Source organism: Pelmatolapia mariae, linkage group LG14, assembly GCF_036321145.2.
Source record: "Pelmatolapia mariae isolate MD_Pm_ZW linkage group LG14, Pm_UMD_F_2, whole genome shotgun sequence".
Classification (NCBI taxonomy): Eukaryota; Metazoa; Chordata; class Actinopteri; order Cichliformes; family Cichlidae; genus Pelmatolapia; species Pelmatolapia mariae.
The window spans coordinates 1,056,457-1,073,103 of NC_086239.1; the positions used below are offsets into that span (position 1 = coordinate 1,056,457).

Sequence of the window (16,647 nt, forward strand, 5' to 3'; positions counted from 1 at the left end):
CCAGTCCAAGGCCCCCTTCACCTTTATGTGGCTGATGTCACCTGTTTTCAAAGCAGCTCATTCCAGTCTGAAACTGTATTATCATCGGTTTCCATGGAAGCATGATGATGAAACATTTTATTATTCCCAGTGTTTTATGGAATGTTTGCTTAGGCGTTCCACAGAACATCTGCCAAGGATGTGCTCTCAGGTTAAACCTTTAATCAAATGTAGATCAGAATTCCTAGAAATGCTGGGAATAATGGAAAGTTTTCACTTCTCCAAGTGGATGTTGATTAGCGACTGTGTGACAGTGACTGTGTATCTGAGGACAGAAGAGCAGTGAGATATTAGATTTAACTGAAAGTAATCCGATTTAAAAGAATCAGAATCATCCATGATCTTTATTGTGGGCTATTAGAAATGACTAGTGTGCTTACAGGACAGAGAAAGTAAAATGGCCACACAACAGGGGGAATAAAGACACTATGGAAAACATATTTAACTGCAGGCAGAATTCTGGGGAGACGGTTAACGTCTATTTTAATAGAAAATCTCATAAAAGACGACGCTCACAGGCCTCTTGTAAAAAGTGTCACCTCCACCTGCGTCCAAGAAAATAATGAGTGTGAACAACAGTCGCAGATTTAACAGCTCAGGTTTTATTGTTTTTGTTTTTTAAATGTGAAGGTTTACAAAGACAGCACAAGCACACGGTCACAAGTCATGGTGCAGATGGGCAACAAACACCGAGGAGGGGAACCGAGCAGTCAGACAGGTTAACATAATGCATTAGTGTCTGCGGTTTACAAAAATGTGGCTCTTTGCTGTATATTTTGGCATTAACACAATACAAAGATAATGTCTCACATCTACTACTGAGTAAAGCAGGCCTATTTGTTTCCAGCTTCATGTTGTATTTCTCAGACTCCATTAGAGTAGCTTTGCATGATTCACAGTTTAAAATAAGCCATATTTAGCTCATACTGGGCCTTGGTACAGCACAGATCATCTGCATGAAACAAACCTTTCAAACCAACCATCTTCTTCCCTCAGGAACTGAAGCTCTGAACAGCAGTGAATTTGGCTGCTGTGCTCACAGATGACCATATTAGGACCTTCCTGTTTCCCTAGCGTCACTCAGCATCACTGATTTGTCGTGAAAGTATTTACAGCATTGACTCTGACTGGTAATTCATTTTTTCACATGACACTCATGGCTCCATATCTTCTTATATTAAAACCTTTTTATTATTGGGAAACATGTCTCATTTACCATCATGTATGTAAAGCCCACAGCGTGTAGTTATTTATTTTAGAAAACTGGCAGTAAGCTTTGAGAAAATGCTTTCTGTGAAAGGCTGAGAGCTTACAGGGGTTAGAGGAACACTGTAGCCTGGCCGACATCAGGACTTCTCTGCACATCTACTCAGTTTAATGTGTGAGATATTCTACTATCACTCCCACGTAGAACAGCACGTCTTCATTCTTAGAGAAACACACTTTTCTTTTGCTGGACCAGCTGCTGTAAACGTTACACCGCTAATAGCTGCTAACTACCTAAAAATGGCTAACATGCTAACATCAAATGTTATTTGAGCTTGTTTTGATGAGACATATTGATTTAGTAAAATCATAATAAAACATTATGATAAAGCATATACAATGAGAAAGAAGAGCATCTGTAATTACGCTGATCAGTTTTGTCACGGTTGCAGCAACAGCAGGAAGATAATATGCTGTTCCATCCTTCACAGCACTCAGCAGAGTCTGACACAGTTAAAAAACACAAAGCTTGTAAAGTGTTTCAGTACAGAGAGCTGTGCTGAGGCATGGCTCCACTGCAGATTCACACTGTAAGGCAGGACAGAGACATAAAAGCACTTGAGAGCACAGGCCTGTCGTCTCTGTCACTGGCACATCTGTCTCGATTTTATGGGCACAGATAAATAATTTCATAAATACACCTAGTGACACATTAATATCATAGAAAGGAAAGACAGGACGTTAAGACAAGACTGATACAACTTCACAAGGACATGAGTGCAAAACACAACAACATCTCAGTTTGTAACAAGGCGAATGTGCAGATTCAGTCACATTTGATGTGCTCAACATAAGACGGGAGGGTAACAACAAATGAAGTGCTGTAACATTGTTCATAAGGACGCTTCGAGAAACTGTAATATTTCTATGTGATCGTGAGACGCTAAGGCTGCCCGTTAAAGGTGCCAGAACTTTCAACAACATGTTCAAAGTGACTGCAGACCATGTGCTACAGCTCTCATGGGAGGGTTACCAGCATCACTTCATGGTCATCAGGCAGGTCTGCAACAAGGTCATATATACTAGCTCAAGACGCGTCTTTATGAACATTTGCAGAGTGCACAATAGAAAATCCCTGAAAATTAAAAATGTGAAACTTGCTGAAGTCTATAAGCTGATGAGGTTTGTACAGTACACTGTTCTGTAGGGAAACCGTGGGTCCCAGCATCCATATGGGTATCATGTAGAGCAGCTAAAGCACTCTGTCAGCAGGACAACACTAAACACGGAGCCAAGCTTCCAACCTTTCACAGATCTGACTGAATATCTGCAGTACACCCACAGGACCAAATACCTGCACACAGGCACCACAGGAAACCTCCACAGGTCCAGTTCCCACATCCCTGATGAGTCACAGCTGTTCCGGTGGTGGGGAGGGGAGCTGCACAACATTAGTTGGGTTTCATGTTGCCGTTGATCAGTTTGGGTTTTTAGTCGCTGTAACTGATTCAGCCCCATTCCACAAAAAACTAGGGACACTAAGTAAAACACGGCAAAGTGCAAAGATGGGTCATTTTTGTTCCACGACAGACAAAACTAGCTGCATCTGTGTGGAAGATGACAGAGGTGAGAGGTGCTATCAGCTGTGTCATCAACTAGGACCTGCAGTCAGACAGCACAGGAAACCTCCACAGGTCCATTATCTGTGTGACAGATGATGACAGTAAAGAGCATTTATTCACTGATCTTCTCAAAGAACTTGTGTCGCTATGGATGGAAACCAGCTGATGTGAGAGGCACGATGAGCTGCTGCAGGTTATTTGATGAACATTCCTAAACATGGTTACACCTCCAGGAAGTATAATGAACTGTATCTACACTTTAAATATGCTCAGACTGTAGTTTTGGTGGATGTAGACTTCACGTTTTGAAACCAGACACAACTTACTACAAAAACAGGGGACACTGCACACTTATTAAGTATTAAGTTGTGATCAGGATGAACAAAGCAAAACACCATTTTCTCACAAACGTCTTTAAAGCCAACCTGAGGAGCGTACACCTGCTGGCTATTAATGTGCTTAGGTTTAAGGTGCTGCTTTCTTTTTCAAGGTTCACTTTAATCAAGACCATCTTCCACATATAGTCTGTGGTTGACAACCTAAACTGATAATCCCTAAAAAGAATCAACTCAGTGTGTGCGAGGGACGGACTGATCACAGCTGAAAAGTTTGTCGTTACAAAGAAAGAAACCTACGTGCACAGTTTGTGAAAGGTTTCCTGAAATAGCTCAGTGTGACAGTACATAAAGAAGTCACTCACAGCGAGGATGCTCATCAGACACCGAGGTGATATTAAACTTTGGACAGATCTCAACCTTGTACTCCACAAAGCAACGTTGGACACCCTACACATAAAGACTACAAGCCGGCACATTCTTATCCAGAGAATGAATGACCCTTAAATACACAGTGGTCAGTATTTACTGACGTTCTGCTGTTTTGGAAAATCAACTGTCAGAACGTACGATGGACCCCAGCAAACAGCTTGTTCTATTTATGCTGACAGGCTGGGAACAAGTGCAGAACTGTTGCCTCAATGCAGCGGTAACTCATCAGTCATCAGCGTACATAGATCAAAGGAAAAGTTGAGTAATGAAATATTGTATCAACTCTTTAGGAAAACTGGTTAATTAGTAATTCAAGCTCTGCAATTTAAGCAAAGACTAAAGCAAGACATTAAAATGGATCTAGGCCAAGACACTTCCTACATCCTTCATTTCTTCCTTCCATCCTTCCGTCTTTGTGCCGACTCTTCTTATGTTATGTAGGCATCAACTGTTAAAGGACTGTGACGTAAAACATCATCTGTCCAACCCTTCACCTCACTTAGAGGTTAGACTGTATCCAGATGTATAACGTAACAATCACATGTGTGGCTCTGTACAGATCCGGAGCGATACTGAAGGATGAGTCAGAAACGAGCTGATACAGCGACTCTGAGAGAGTGTTGTGAGGCTTAAGTGGAAAAGGACGAAGCAATCCTGCTTCTTAAGCTTTTCTACCAAAAGACCGTGGAGGGGAATAAGGGCAGGGTGTGAAGACCATCTGAAGGGAGTTTAATGAAATCTGGGGTATTTAGCAGACAGGAAGAGGCTGGAAGTGGATATCACAGGAGGCTTTACCACATGTTTAGATCTGAACAGTGCACTGTGAGATCAAACACACACCAGGTGCTCTCATGTAATCACATCTGTTTCAAATGTAGTGTGTGTGTGTGTGTGTGTGTGTGTGTGTGTGCGCGCGTGTGTCCAGGACACCATGTTCAAGAACATCGTATCATATGTCGCTACATCAACACATAATCAGACACAGATCTTAGTCGACCTGAGTCGGGGTGACAGAGACGCAGCTTGACCAAAATCACCCACTCACACTCTCAGTGCAGAACATGATATCAGCCTTGCTGTCACACTGCTGGGAGTTGTAGATGAGACGAGCTAAGATGATAGAAGGTGGGTTTACATGCGTCTCCTCATGCCAGTAGCTTCTCTGGGTTCTTGCAGAGCGTTTGCAGCAGGCTTCTTTGGAAGTTTTCTTCAGGTATTTCAGGAACCAAGAACTCCAGCAGCAGATCAAATATGCAGTACACCAGGTGTCTGAGGGAACACAGCATCAACAATCAGTGACACGAAACCGCTGGCGTCATCAACCTGTTAAAGTGTTAGTATTGTGTGATTAGACACTGCTCTTTACTAACACACTCATTTAGAAAGCTGTTTTGGTGAAAGTGTGTTAGGATACAGCATCTGAGCTTATTATAGCATTTAGCATATGTCACTCTGTGTGACAGCTTATCCATTCTCCAGTTCAAAACACAACAACATTCGCTGATACATCCTGATTCATCACATCTCTGTTAGGGAAGCATCAACAGGATATCGGTCTAAAAGCAGGAAACGTACCAGGGTCAGTGTTTGCAACAGTTTCATACCTAGCTGCACACTGTGGTTAAAATGAGGTGGCACGAGTAAGAAAGCTTAATAATGATGCTTCTGTAACTTTGTGCGACACAATTTGTTGCACTTTTGGTAACAGTGTTGTCATCAACTCAGTTAACTTCACTTCAGCTCCACTCCACACCTGTGTGCATCACCGCCCAAATGCACTGGAGCGTCAGTGTTGGTTTAATTATTCAAGATTCAACATTTGTCTCGTCAGTCCACACACAGAATATTCTTGTCACGTTCAAGGTCATCGAGGTGCTTTCTGGCATTTTTCTCTATTTTCTCCCAGTCTCTTTCATATTGTTGAATTTTGAACTGAGATATGCAAGGCTTGCAGTCCTTTAGATTTGGATTCTTTTGTGAGCTCCTGGATGAGTCATGTAAATGGTAAATGGACTGGTCTTATATAGCTACACTGAGCACTCAGAGCGCCTTATACAACTAATTCATTCACCCAAGCTTCACTTTTTTCTAACTGTGCTTACCTCATACACATGGGGTTAGTATCTTGCCCAAGGATATTTGGCATGGGATCGAACCGCCAACCTTCCAGTTAGTAGGTGACCTGCTCTACCACCTGAGCTACAGCCACCCCAATATGTGCTCTTGGGAGTCATTTTGGTAGGCCAGCCACTCCTGGGAAAGCTCCAGGTTTTCTGCATTTGTGGATAACGGCCCCGTAGTTGGATGGAGTCCCAAAGCCTTAGGAATGACTTTGTAACCCTTTGCAGACAGATGGATATTAACTACTTGGTTTGTTAGCAGTTTCTTTATATGGTGGCATGATGTGCTGCCTCCGTCTTAGCCCTACCATTGAACAGACGGCCTGTCTGAGGTGTCCTCCAGCCTCTTTCCCAGTGACAGCCATGATAGGATATAGTTAAGATAATGGATGGAGAACGATGGCTATGACTAGAATAGGTTACATTAGTATATTTTTGAAAGGAGCTCAACACAGTATTGTAGTGATGGGTTTTCGGTATAGTTTGTGCAATCTTAACATACCTTAACAAAAAGCATGCCACATTTCCTTGTTTTCCTCACACAACTAACTCCTTGCAGTGGTCTAAGACCTCATGGTAACACACTGTGGTGGACACTTCTTCACTTGTGGTTCAATCCAATCCACGAGCAGCCTGACTAAAACGTCTCTTTAACAGAACGTCCTTTACCCAAAAACACTGCAGGTGCGGTGTCAGTTCCAATGAACCTGTGGCACAATGTTTGGAAATGATAGTAAACAGCTGGATGCAGATAATTAAAGAATTATGTGAATGCACCACAGAAATAAACAACAATAAACAAATGAGGAAGCAAAGCAGTGCTGCTGGGCAAAGCGGGACAAGTTCAAAGTCCACATTAAGATTCAGACTGTAACAATTTATCCAGAAGCTTGGACTGATTATATTTAACTGTTCCCCCTTCAGATGCCTGTTAGAGTTGCTGTCAAATGTCATCTTTAAAAGAGTTAAAGTGCTCCTGCATACATTATACGTTCAAGTGACTGCTCTATTAAAGACACAGACACTGCCTGTGAGCATAATGGTATTTCAAAAAAGCCAGATTTTACGCACACGCACGCACACAAACACACACACACACACACACAAAAAGAATAGCTATAAAAGTTTTTACCTCCTTTGAAGAGGTAAAAACATCACATGATGTGGACGTGACTGCTTCTTTGCACCGTTTGTTTTTGACATCTGTAAACCCTTTTCGACCTACAGTAAACTGTACAGTATCACTCCAGGTGAGCCTGCCTCTGTGTCTGTGTGCAACCGAGCACGTACACTCATTGCCCACTTGATCAGATACACCTGTTTGTCTCTGGCAAACCGTGTGCATCAGAGCGTACTCAGGCAGAATCAGGAGCTTTCTGTTGTCAGCTGCTCTCTTTCTTTCTGTTGTTTATAAAAACTTATGGACCAGATTACATCATGGCTGTCTTAGTCTGCTGTTCCTCTTCTCTGCCAAACCCAGGTCTGTGTGACAGCCAGTACATGCCAGCAGGCACACCAGGCAGCAGGCAGGCTGAAGCCTGCTCTTACAGTGTCGACGCCTCCTTCCCACCAGGTTGTGTGGAGGTGCGGGTGAGTTTATTAGGGTTTATAGACTCTTACTGCTGCAAAAATATAAATAAACAATAATACACTTTTAAAAGAAAAGAAAATGTTTTGATTTTGTCAGATTAGTTTTGGGTATTACTGGAATTTTCTTCTTCTCTCCGATTCAAAATCTCTCTGGACTTTATCAGCAGCAAAAAAGCCCAAAAACGATTAAATCTAATTATGAATTTACTTTCATTACCAAACAAACAAAAAAAAAAATTGCAACCAGTTTGTGAATACACATTTTTGGTGACTGGTCTCTGTGTGACTGACGCTCGCTTTTCAAAATAAAAATGAGTATCTATCACTCGCTCTGACTTACTTTGACACAGCAGTGCTTTGAGATAAATGTTATCATAAGCATCCTATCATAACAATGCTAGCATAGCCACATTTAGCACACAATATATTTACAAAGTACATCATCTCAGCTTGAAGTATCAGAATGCCAATAACTACAAACTGGATAAAATGTCAGTTTCTGAGGTTTTTGGCAGGACTAGAGAAATGTCTGCTACAGCACTGAGACACGTCCAACTGTCAAACCTGCTGGCAGCTGAAAAAAGTGAAGGTTTTAACGTTTCCTGGTAATCAATCTGAAAATATTGTGTAAGGTCATCACACCTCAATCTCATGCTGCTAGTTTGCTAAAGACTAAAAGCGGTGTTAACTAGTATGTCACACTTACTGTTTGTCCATTTCTATTTGTACTTCAGAATTTTAAAAATTCAACTAAATGGCAACACTAACAGGCACGAGTGGTGTAAGTGAATCAAATTACAGCAAAGTCTCAAATGTCTGCAAGCAGCAGAAGTTAATAATATCAGACATGTGCATAAAAGTCCCAGGGGTCTTCCCATAACAATAAAACAATATACCTGATTTAAATTTGGATGATTTCCCCGACATGTCCAGATACCTTCCAGTATGAATGCTGTTTATGAGACCGCTCCCTGCAGGCTCATAAACAGCATTCATACTGGGGGCTAAAAATATCAGCTTTCAGTTTAAAGGTCCACTGATTCCACACCAAAACTGAAAGGTCACTGTTCTGACTGTGGAACAATAAATGATCTGGAAGGGGACAAGATCAGCTAGTTACCACCTACAGTGAGTAAAGCTAACCCAGTCAAGGTTATATAATCTTCATTTACAGATATGCCAGTTGGTTTGGTGACATATAAAAGAAGAGTCAGTGTGGAGATATGGCTTTGTTAGAAACAGTACACACTACGGCTGCCACAAATTATTATTCTGATAGTCGACTAATCAGATACAGCTGATTGCACCAGCAGCATCTGCTCTATCATTAGCTTACAGCTGGAAGTGTTTAAGGTGCTCACTAAAAATAAAGACAAGATGATAGTTTATTAAACTTTTAATGAAATTTGCAGATTGTCTCAGTGGAGTTTAATAAACTCGGCCGTCTGCTCCTTGCTATCTAAAATATAACAGCACAGTGGAGTAAACTCTCGACCGTCTCACACTTCTGTTTAATCAGTTTTCTGCTTGACGTTTATTCAGCTGTGTGAAAACTAGAACTTTAATCTCAGCCAAACCGATTTACTCAGGAACAAATAAAACACTGAAAAAAGCCAAACAGTAACATTTTTAAGTTATCTCAGTGACTTATATATCATGTTTAACCTGAGTAGCCAAAGAACACGGGGGGTCAGAAATCGATGTGCAGAGAGCTCGCTGTTCTCATCAGCTCTAGTGACCCTTGACCTCCCGGTCGGCTATAGAGCTGGTGGGTAACAGATGTCTATGAAAACGTCGGAGCGCTTTGCAAATGTGATGTGTTGATAAACTAAGCAGATATTCAAAGTTTACACAGCTACATTCTCACCTGAAAATATGTTAAAAGTTTATTTTGTGACCCAGAAAGAATAATAAGAGTAATATTAAGACTAAGTAGCTGCCGCCATTGTTGGAAACTGGAATTGGCCCTGAAGGGCGAGGGCTAGACTAAAACTTGTTTTATGAAGTCTTTATCACAACATGCTGCCGATTAACCAGAATGAAACAAAACTGGCTAAAGTCTGTGGCTTCTACACGCTGTAAAAACTTGTGATTTTGAGATATGCAGTGTGTGATTTGACAAAACTTTATGACAACATTGAGACATCGTATGGCACTGCATTAAAAAAAAAAAGGTATTGTAGTATTGTACTGATCTCTCCACAACCTTTCACATGATATTTTATACTGGATATGTTTACTTGAAATTATTTTTCAATATGAACTTTAACCTTGTGGAGTAAGAGTGAAGGTCAAACACTTAGCTGACCATGCCCTCCAAGGCTGAGTATAATGCTGTGAAGGTGAAGACAAAAAGTGATTCCCTGGTTGGGTCACTCTTGGCAGCAACAACTGCAATCACGCGATTGTGATAACTGGAATGCGTATTTCACAGCGCTGTGGAAATCTAAAATCAGCAACGGGGGCAAACTCTTTTTTACTCCACTCTAAAGTTTCTGATTTTCACCAAAATGAAATCACCTCCAGCTGTTACTGGTATCTACCTTCAGACAAAAGTTATATCTTGAAAACTGTGGACGCTCGAATTCAAACAAACGGAGCTGTTACAGGTTGTGCTGATTCTACCATTAGTTCCTATGGCGTCCCACAGAAGACAGATACTAGATCATTTTGTTTATTAATTATGGAAATCAAATAAAAACTGAGCATGACAACAGGAAGCAAAATCTGATGTAAGAACCATATTTTGTATAATTTTATGATGATGTGTTTATGAAAAATCATTTCTGAGAAGAAGAGGTGCAAATGACAAAACATCCTCGTGCATCTGACAGCAGACAGGCTCGCTACCTAAAGGGCACAAAGTGGGTATATTGACCTGTTGATGTGGGGGTCCTGAAAAGAGTCCAGAACAGTCTGCCAGCTGAGTCTGTACTTCTCTGAGCCCAACACATCTGACACCAGATCTAGACACAGAAAAAAGATTGAGATGTAAAAACAACTCAAACTGACTGAATAAGAGCAAATACTGTAACAGGAATGACGTCGACTCAAGGATCGCGCCATAACGAGCATGAGACGTACCTGGTAAGAGTCTCATCAGACAGCGTAAAGCTTGTTGTTTGGTGTCATCCTTTTGCTGCTGGCTGCGTTCAAACACCAGGGCAGTTGGCAAAACTCCACCGGGCCACACAGCCTCCTGGATGACCTGCAGGTACACCACCCAGTACCTGGTACATGTGAGGTTGGACACACTCACATCAAGCCATCTGAAATGAATAAAAATAGAACACAAAGAGCTTTCAGTTAATAGAAACAGTGTGACAGCATTCACTGTCCCCATGTTAGTGTGTTGGTTCTGAACTGGTGCAACATACAGGTTTGCAAACGCACGTCCGCTATCTGCTGCCTCTCAGTGATTAAAGTACACTACCAGTCAAAGGTTTGCATACACCTCATCTAATGGTTTTTCTTTATTGTTACTACTTTCTACATTGTAGATACAAACTGAAGACATCAAATATATGAAGCAAGATATATGGCGTTATGTATTAATGGGGTTGGGACCATCAGTTGTGTTGTGCTGCAGTCAGGTTGGTGCACAGCTGACAGCCGTGTTTGACAACTGTTAGAATTCATATTATGGCAAGAACCAAACAGCTAAATAAAGAGAAACAACAGTCCATCATTACTTTAAGAACTGAAGGTCAGTCAGTCGGAAAATTGCTAAAACGTTGAATGTGTCCCCAAGTGCAGTCGCAAAACCATCAAGACTACGATGAAACTGTCTCACATGAGGACGCCCCAGGAAAGGAAGTGCAAGAGTCCCCTCTGCTGCTGAGGATACATTCATCCGAGTCACCAGCCTCAGATATCGTTAACAGCAGCTCAGATTAGAGCCCAGATAGATGCCACACAGGGCTCCAGTAGCAGACACATCTCTACATGTTCAGAGGAGACTGCGTGAATCAGGCCTTTATGGTCAAATAGCTGCTGAGAAACCGCGACTAAGGAAAAGCAACAAGCAGAAGAGATTTGTTTGGGCCAAGAAACACAAGGAGTGGATATTAGACCATCTGTGCTTTGGTCTGATGGGTCCAAATCTGAGATCTTTGGTTCCACCTGCCGTGTCTTTGTGCAGAAAAGGTGAACGATGGTCTCTACATGCATGGTTCCCACTGTGAAGCATGGAGGAGGAGGTGTGATGGTGTGGGGGGGCTTTGCTGGTTTCACAGTTGGTGATTTATTCCAAACTGAAGGCACACTGAACCAGCATGGCCACCACAGCATCCTGCAGCAACATGCCATCCCATCATTTATTTTCCAACAGCACAATGACCCCAAACACACCTCCAGGCTGTGTGAGGGCTCTGTGACCAAGAAGGAGAGTGATGGAGGCCTGGCCTCCACAGTCACCTGACCTGAACCCAGTGGAGATGGTTTGGGATGAGATGGAGCGCAGAGTGAAGGCAAAAGGACCAACAAACGCTCAGCATCTCTGAACTCCTTCAAGACTGTTGGAAACCATTTCAGGAGACGACCTCATGAAGTTCATGGAGAGAACGCCGAGAGTGAGCAAAGCAGGAATCAAAGCAGAGGGCGGATATTACGAAGAATCTAAAATATCAAACATGTTTTGAGTTGTTTCACACTTTTGTGTTTACTACATACTTCCACATGTGTTCATTTATAGTTTTGATGCCTTCAGTGAGAATCTACAATGCAAAGAGTCATGAAATCAAGAAAAACCGTTAAATGAGAAGCTGTGTCCAAACCTTTGACTGGTAGTGCACGTGGAACCAGGACAGCTGGAAATGTAGGCTTGGTTTTTTGGGGTTTTTTTTAAGGAGCTTTAATTACTTTTACATTTTCCACATTGTCCCACAGGTGATAACAAACAATGATATGACTCCGGACAGGTTGCCAATCTCAGGGCCAGCCCTTTACATTCACACCTTTGGAGCCACTTAGAATCAGAAATAACCCTCAGATGGTAAAAGTCCAGAACTTTGTTGCTGTGACTGTACCACTGTGGTATCCCAAATCCCAGATTAATATATCAATGATGATTTTTAACATTTGCCCCAACTACATAAACATGCATCTAATTTCAAGGCCAAATACCAACAGTTGGTTAACCTCCTGACTTCATCAGTTCAATGTTTTGTGACCTCGTCTTCATGCCTGACCTCTCTAATGCTGAAGATCATGTCCTCCAACCAGCCAATCCTTTTAAATATAACCAATGCCTAATTGCATTCCCACGCAGATTTGAAGCTCTTAAGGTCATCAGAATAGCCTGGCATAGTCTTGCACTGACAGGTCTCAAACTGATCCCATTTCCCTAAAGCCTTTCACATTACTGCTGAATTTAAGGTCTTGTGATGATTAGATTCAATAGGCTGCGTTTAGCTGGAAGATTCTGACCTCTTTCATTCTGACCTGACCTCTTTAAGACCAGGATTTACCATCAGAGGAGTGGAAACACCATCAGTCACCACCCAGACTCGATGGAGAGGTTATTTAAAGCCAAAGTAAAAAGCTAAACACAACATCACAGCGTAGGGCGTATGCCACTGAATGTCCATGTGCTGTGTTGGATAGCTGAGGTTTAATGACAAAGTCCTTCTTAAATTGCATTTCAGTTACTACTAAGAATTCCAGGGAACGAAATGTTTATCCATACAGACGCTGTTATGCAACATTTATTCTGAACCTCAGAGCTGTGGAAGAAAAGAAAACAGGAATGAGGCCCAAATTACCACAGTGCAGAGCAGCACAGAGAAACAACGGATGGACGCTGTGCCAGGCATCACTTCTGGTTTACAATGATTTACTCATTCTAATGTCTCGCTGTTTGAAGCCACCAAAAAACATCTCACGAATAACTGTAAAGGAAAAAAAAGCTTCCAACAAGACTCAAGTTACGTCTGTAAGAACTTTAGTTAACTTTGACAGGCCATCAAGTTTCAAACAAAAATGCTAAAAGTGCAAATAAATAAGTAAAATATCTTTTGGTATTTTAGGAAATATGTTGTTTCAGTGTTTCTAAGAGTGAAGAACTTTAATTCACAGAAACAAACCAAAGCATTTAATCTAATTCACCACTGAGTCATATATGCTACCAGTGGGCAGAAAAGGCTGGTTAGAGGGACAGCACAGAGCCTAAGCACCAGATCTACAGAGGCTGGAGTCCATCACAGCTGACAGCACCCAGGCTGCAGACTGTATAAAGCCTCTTGAGTTTAAACAGCACATAGTAGCAAGATAAACTGATGAAAGCTGTTACAGTATACACTGAGAGGCACAAGAGACTAGGATAGTGTACAGGAGAGTGTACCATATGGATTAGAGGTCTCCAAGTTCTGATGGGAGACGCCACCAAAAGTGGATGAGAACAACAGGGCTGAGGTCCTGTGGGACTTGTCCTGCTGGCCAACCAGCCAGACACAGTGGTGGACGATAGTTCGAATAGATGTGTCATTCCCAGCAGACAGTAACATCAGCAAGAAGGAGCACACAAAAGAAGTACCAGGGGGTGAAGGAACAACTGGAGCAGATGTGGGAGGCAAAGTCCAAAGTGGTAATAGAGCATTGGGAGCTGTGACCCCAAAACCGGACAGCTGGCTCCAGCAGATTCCAGGCTTTGTCCAGAAGACTATAATCCTAGGAAGAGATGATGCTCCGAACCCTCAAACTCCCAGGCCTCTGGCAGGGGACCTGAGGCTCGAGGAACATCCCCTCCCACCGCCACCACCAGGGGGTGACAGAGATATTTTATATTCTTTATACACAAGTCGAACATAATCAACATCTATCAGTGTCAAATTGTCTGTTTTAATACATTTTGAGAATAGCTGGCTGAAATCTGGAAGTCATGGACATCCCCACAGAGAGGCTTTTCTCCTCTGTGAAGCTTTGCAAAACTGTGGCTGCAGATGCTTTCAGTTACCAGCATTTGGCTGAAAAGGTTTGGTTGTTGAAAAATGTGAATTTATTTGAAACACTTGGAATCCAGTGAACACTTAGAATAATAGCTATCAACTTACAGTGCAAAATTCAACACAGGTAATGTAAGCTTAGCCTAGTCCCCAATAACAGCAATGAACTTTTCTTGAGGCTGGTTAAAGCTCAGCAAGCGAACACTGATATTCACATAATTAAGGCACAACTAGAATAAATCACACTTATGAATGCAAAGGGGAAGTACTACAGTTCCTGACAGATAAATACAGGAACACCCTGAAGCGTGTAATTCATGCCATGATTTCATGCTTCAGTGCTGTGGTTACTGGACTTGTAGGAGAAATGTATTTATCACTCCTTTAAGGGCCTGCCATGCTAAAGTGGACGAGCTACAGCAATATAACACATTTTACAGTAACAGTTTGGAGCTTTGGACTGACAGACTCCACATAAATGGAAGCAGTCGGGTAAAGCTTTTACTCTCCTGTCGTGGAGCTTTGGAGCCCATTACAGGATCTCCACAGAAACAGCGTTTTATAGCTCGTGCTGTCTGAAGTTTGAGGTAAGAATAAACTGTATCCTCATATAAAAATTTAGTTTGAATTGCTTGCTGGTCGAGGCAAACTGACTTTTTCTGTTCTTTTTACAAACCAGCATCAAGCTTGAAACATGGCTGGTTCTCATGTTTCTGTGACCTCACTCCACCAAAGAAAGTTCAGCTGTTTAAATTGTGCTCAAATTCTTCCAGACTTTGAAGCAGAGATGCAGCAAATAAAATGTGTCTCTTTTTCCAGTTTCAGATTTATCTAAAATCTTACCTTCTGATCTACTATGGTTTATAACTTTTGTCCATTTTCTAGAACAAAAAAGAAACTAAATTCTGACTGAACGTGAACTGCAGTGTTTACTGTAGCACACACATCACTGCATCCTGTAAGTTTACCTGTTACTATGCTGTAGTGTTCAGCTTCTTTGTGTACTTCAAACTGAACTGAGCAAACCATGCTGGAGCTAATACAGCTGACACATTACAGTGATTTTAACTGAAATGACAGAAGAATAAACACAGAGAAGACATTTACTGGCAGAGCTATAAAACTGAAGAAACTGAGGATGTTAAACTCTCTGAGTAACACAGCAAACAGGTGTGAGACTTCTGACCTCTTTGTGTATGAGACTTTGAAGTACACCTTCATCAATGGGGTAATGTATGTAGAGGTGCATGGTTGTAAGTAATAATACAGCACTCTATGTAGCAGCTGTTGTCTTTAGGGAAATAGCTCCAAAGAAAAAAATCCACATGTTGATTTTTTTCAGTGCTTTTGAAAACTGAGCATCAGATAGTAAAGGCAGTAAAATGACTTTGTGTTCAAACATCTAATCTTTTCTTTTCTCTGCAATCGGTTCATGCTAACAGCACCCAGCTGTAACAGCACTGAGGTTAGTACAACACGCACACGGCCTCCTGCTTGTACTTGTATGAGGTTAGGGCCTCACAGATACATGAAGCTACAGAAATGGACAGTGACAAGGATTTGTTTAGTTTTAACAATGATGCATTTGGTAAGCTTCCTCCAGCCAGAGTGAAGGGGGAGTTCACTTTCCACAGACACTGCAACAACACAAACACAATCGCTTACACCACGTCCTTACTGGAACACAGCCCAGTCTAACCGACAGCTAGACTGGAAAAGCAAACAGAGCTGAGCCGTATGAGTGAGGACAAGCCGATGTTAATTTTGACAAGTGAAAGAGATAATGAATGACTCGTGTGCAGGCTGGCAGCAGAGGCTGAGGGGCAGCTTCTTCTCAGACCTCAGTACACTACTTTTCAGACCTAATTTTAAAGACATATTGGTATTTAATGAGTGTGTGTTGGCTTGGTTTAGGTTAGCATGTCTAATTTGTCCAAAACACAGATAATAGCTACAACTAATATTTGATGAAGCTGAAACTAATTTTCAGTTCTCTGACACAGTTTCAGTTTTGTAGTCGAGCGTTACAAGGATCCATATTTACATCTTTCCAACTTTGAGCTCACCTAATTAAGAATTGTTATTTCTATAAACCATGAAGTAGAATTGTATTTATATAGCACCAAATCACAAAGACAGCTGTCTCAACCCCAACAATCAAATGATTCTCTGTGAGCGAGCACTTAGTGACAGTAAGAAAGAAGAACAGACTCAGGGAGGGCCGGCCATGTTCTGGGTCTGAGGGAAGGGAGACGGGACGAAAGAGCCGGAGTTTGTCTCTCAACTCAAGTTCTGTCACAGCTGCTGTGACATTTTTATTTTACTCTTTCAAGCTTTAATTTAAATTGAGAGTCAGTCACTA

At 41.8% G+C, this 16,647-nt stretch overlaps 1 protein-coding gene across 1 annotated transcript in view; it reads right to left on the reverse strand.

Annotated features, from left to right (window-relative positions):
• Nucleotides 1–621: 621 nt before the first annotated feature.
• The window catches only part of LOC134640792 (sorting nexin-19-like), a 50,094-nt gene continuing 34,068 nt past the window's right edge, over nucleotides 622–16,647 (reverse strand). Inside the window, exons 12-14 of the mRNA XM_063492719.1 lie at nucleotides 10,429–10,613; nucleotides 10,223–10,310; nucleotides 622–4,903 (exon numbers count right to left, since the gene is read on the reverse strand). Coding sequence (XP_063348789.1) covers nucleotides 4,780–4,903; nucleotides 10,223–10,310; nucleotides 10,429–10,613 — 397 coding nt within the window. The 3' untranslated portion in view covers nucleotides 622–4,779. The remainder of the gene's footprint in view (nucleotides 4,904–10,222; nucleotides 10,311–10,428; nucleotides 10,614–16,647) is intronic.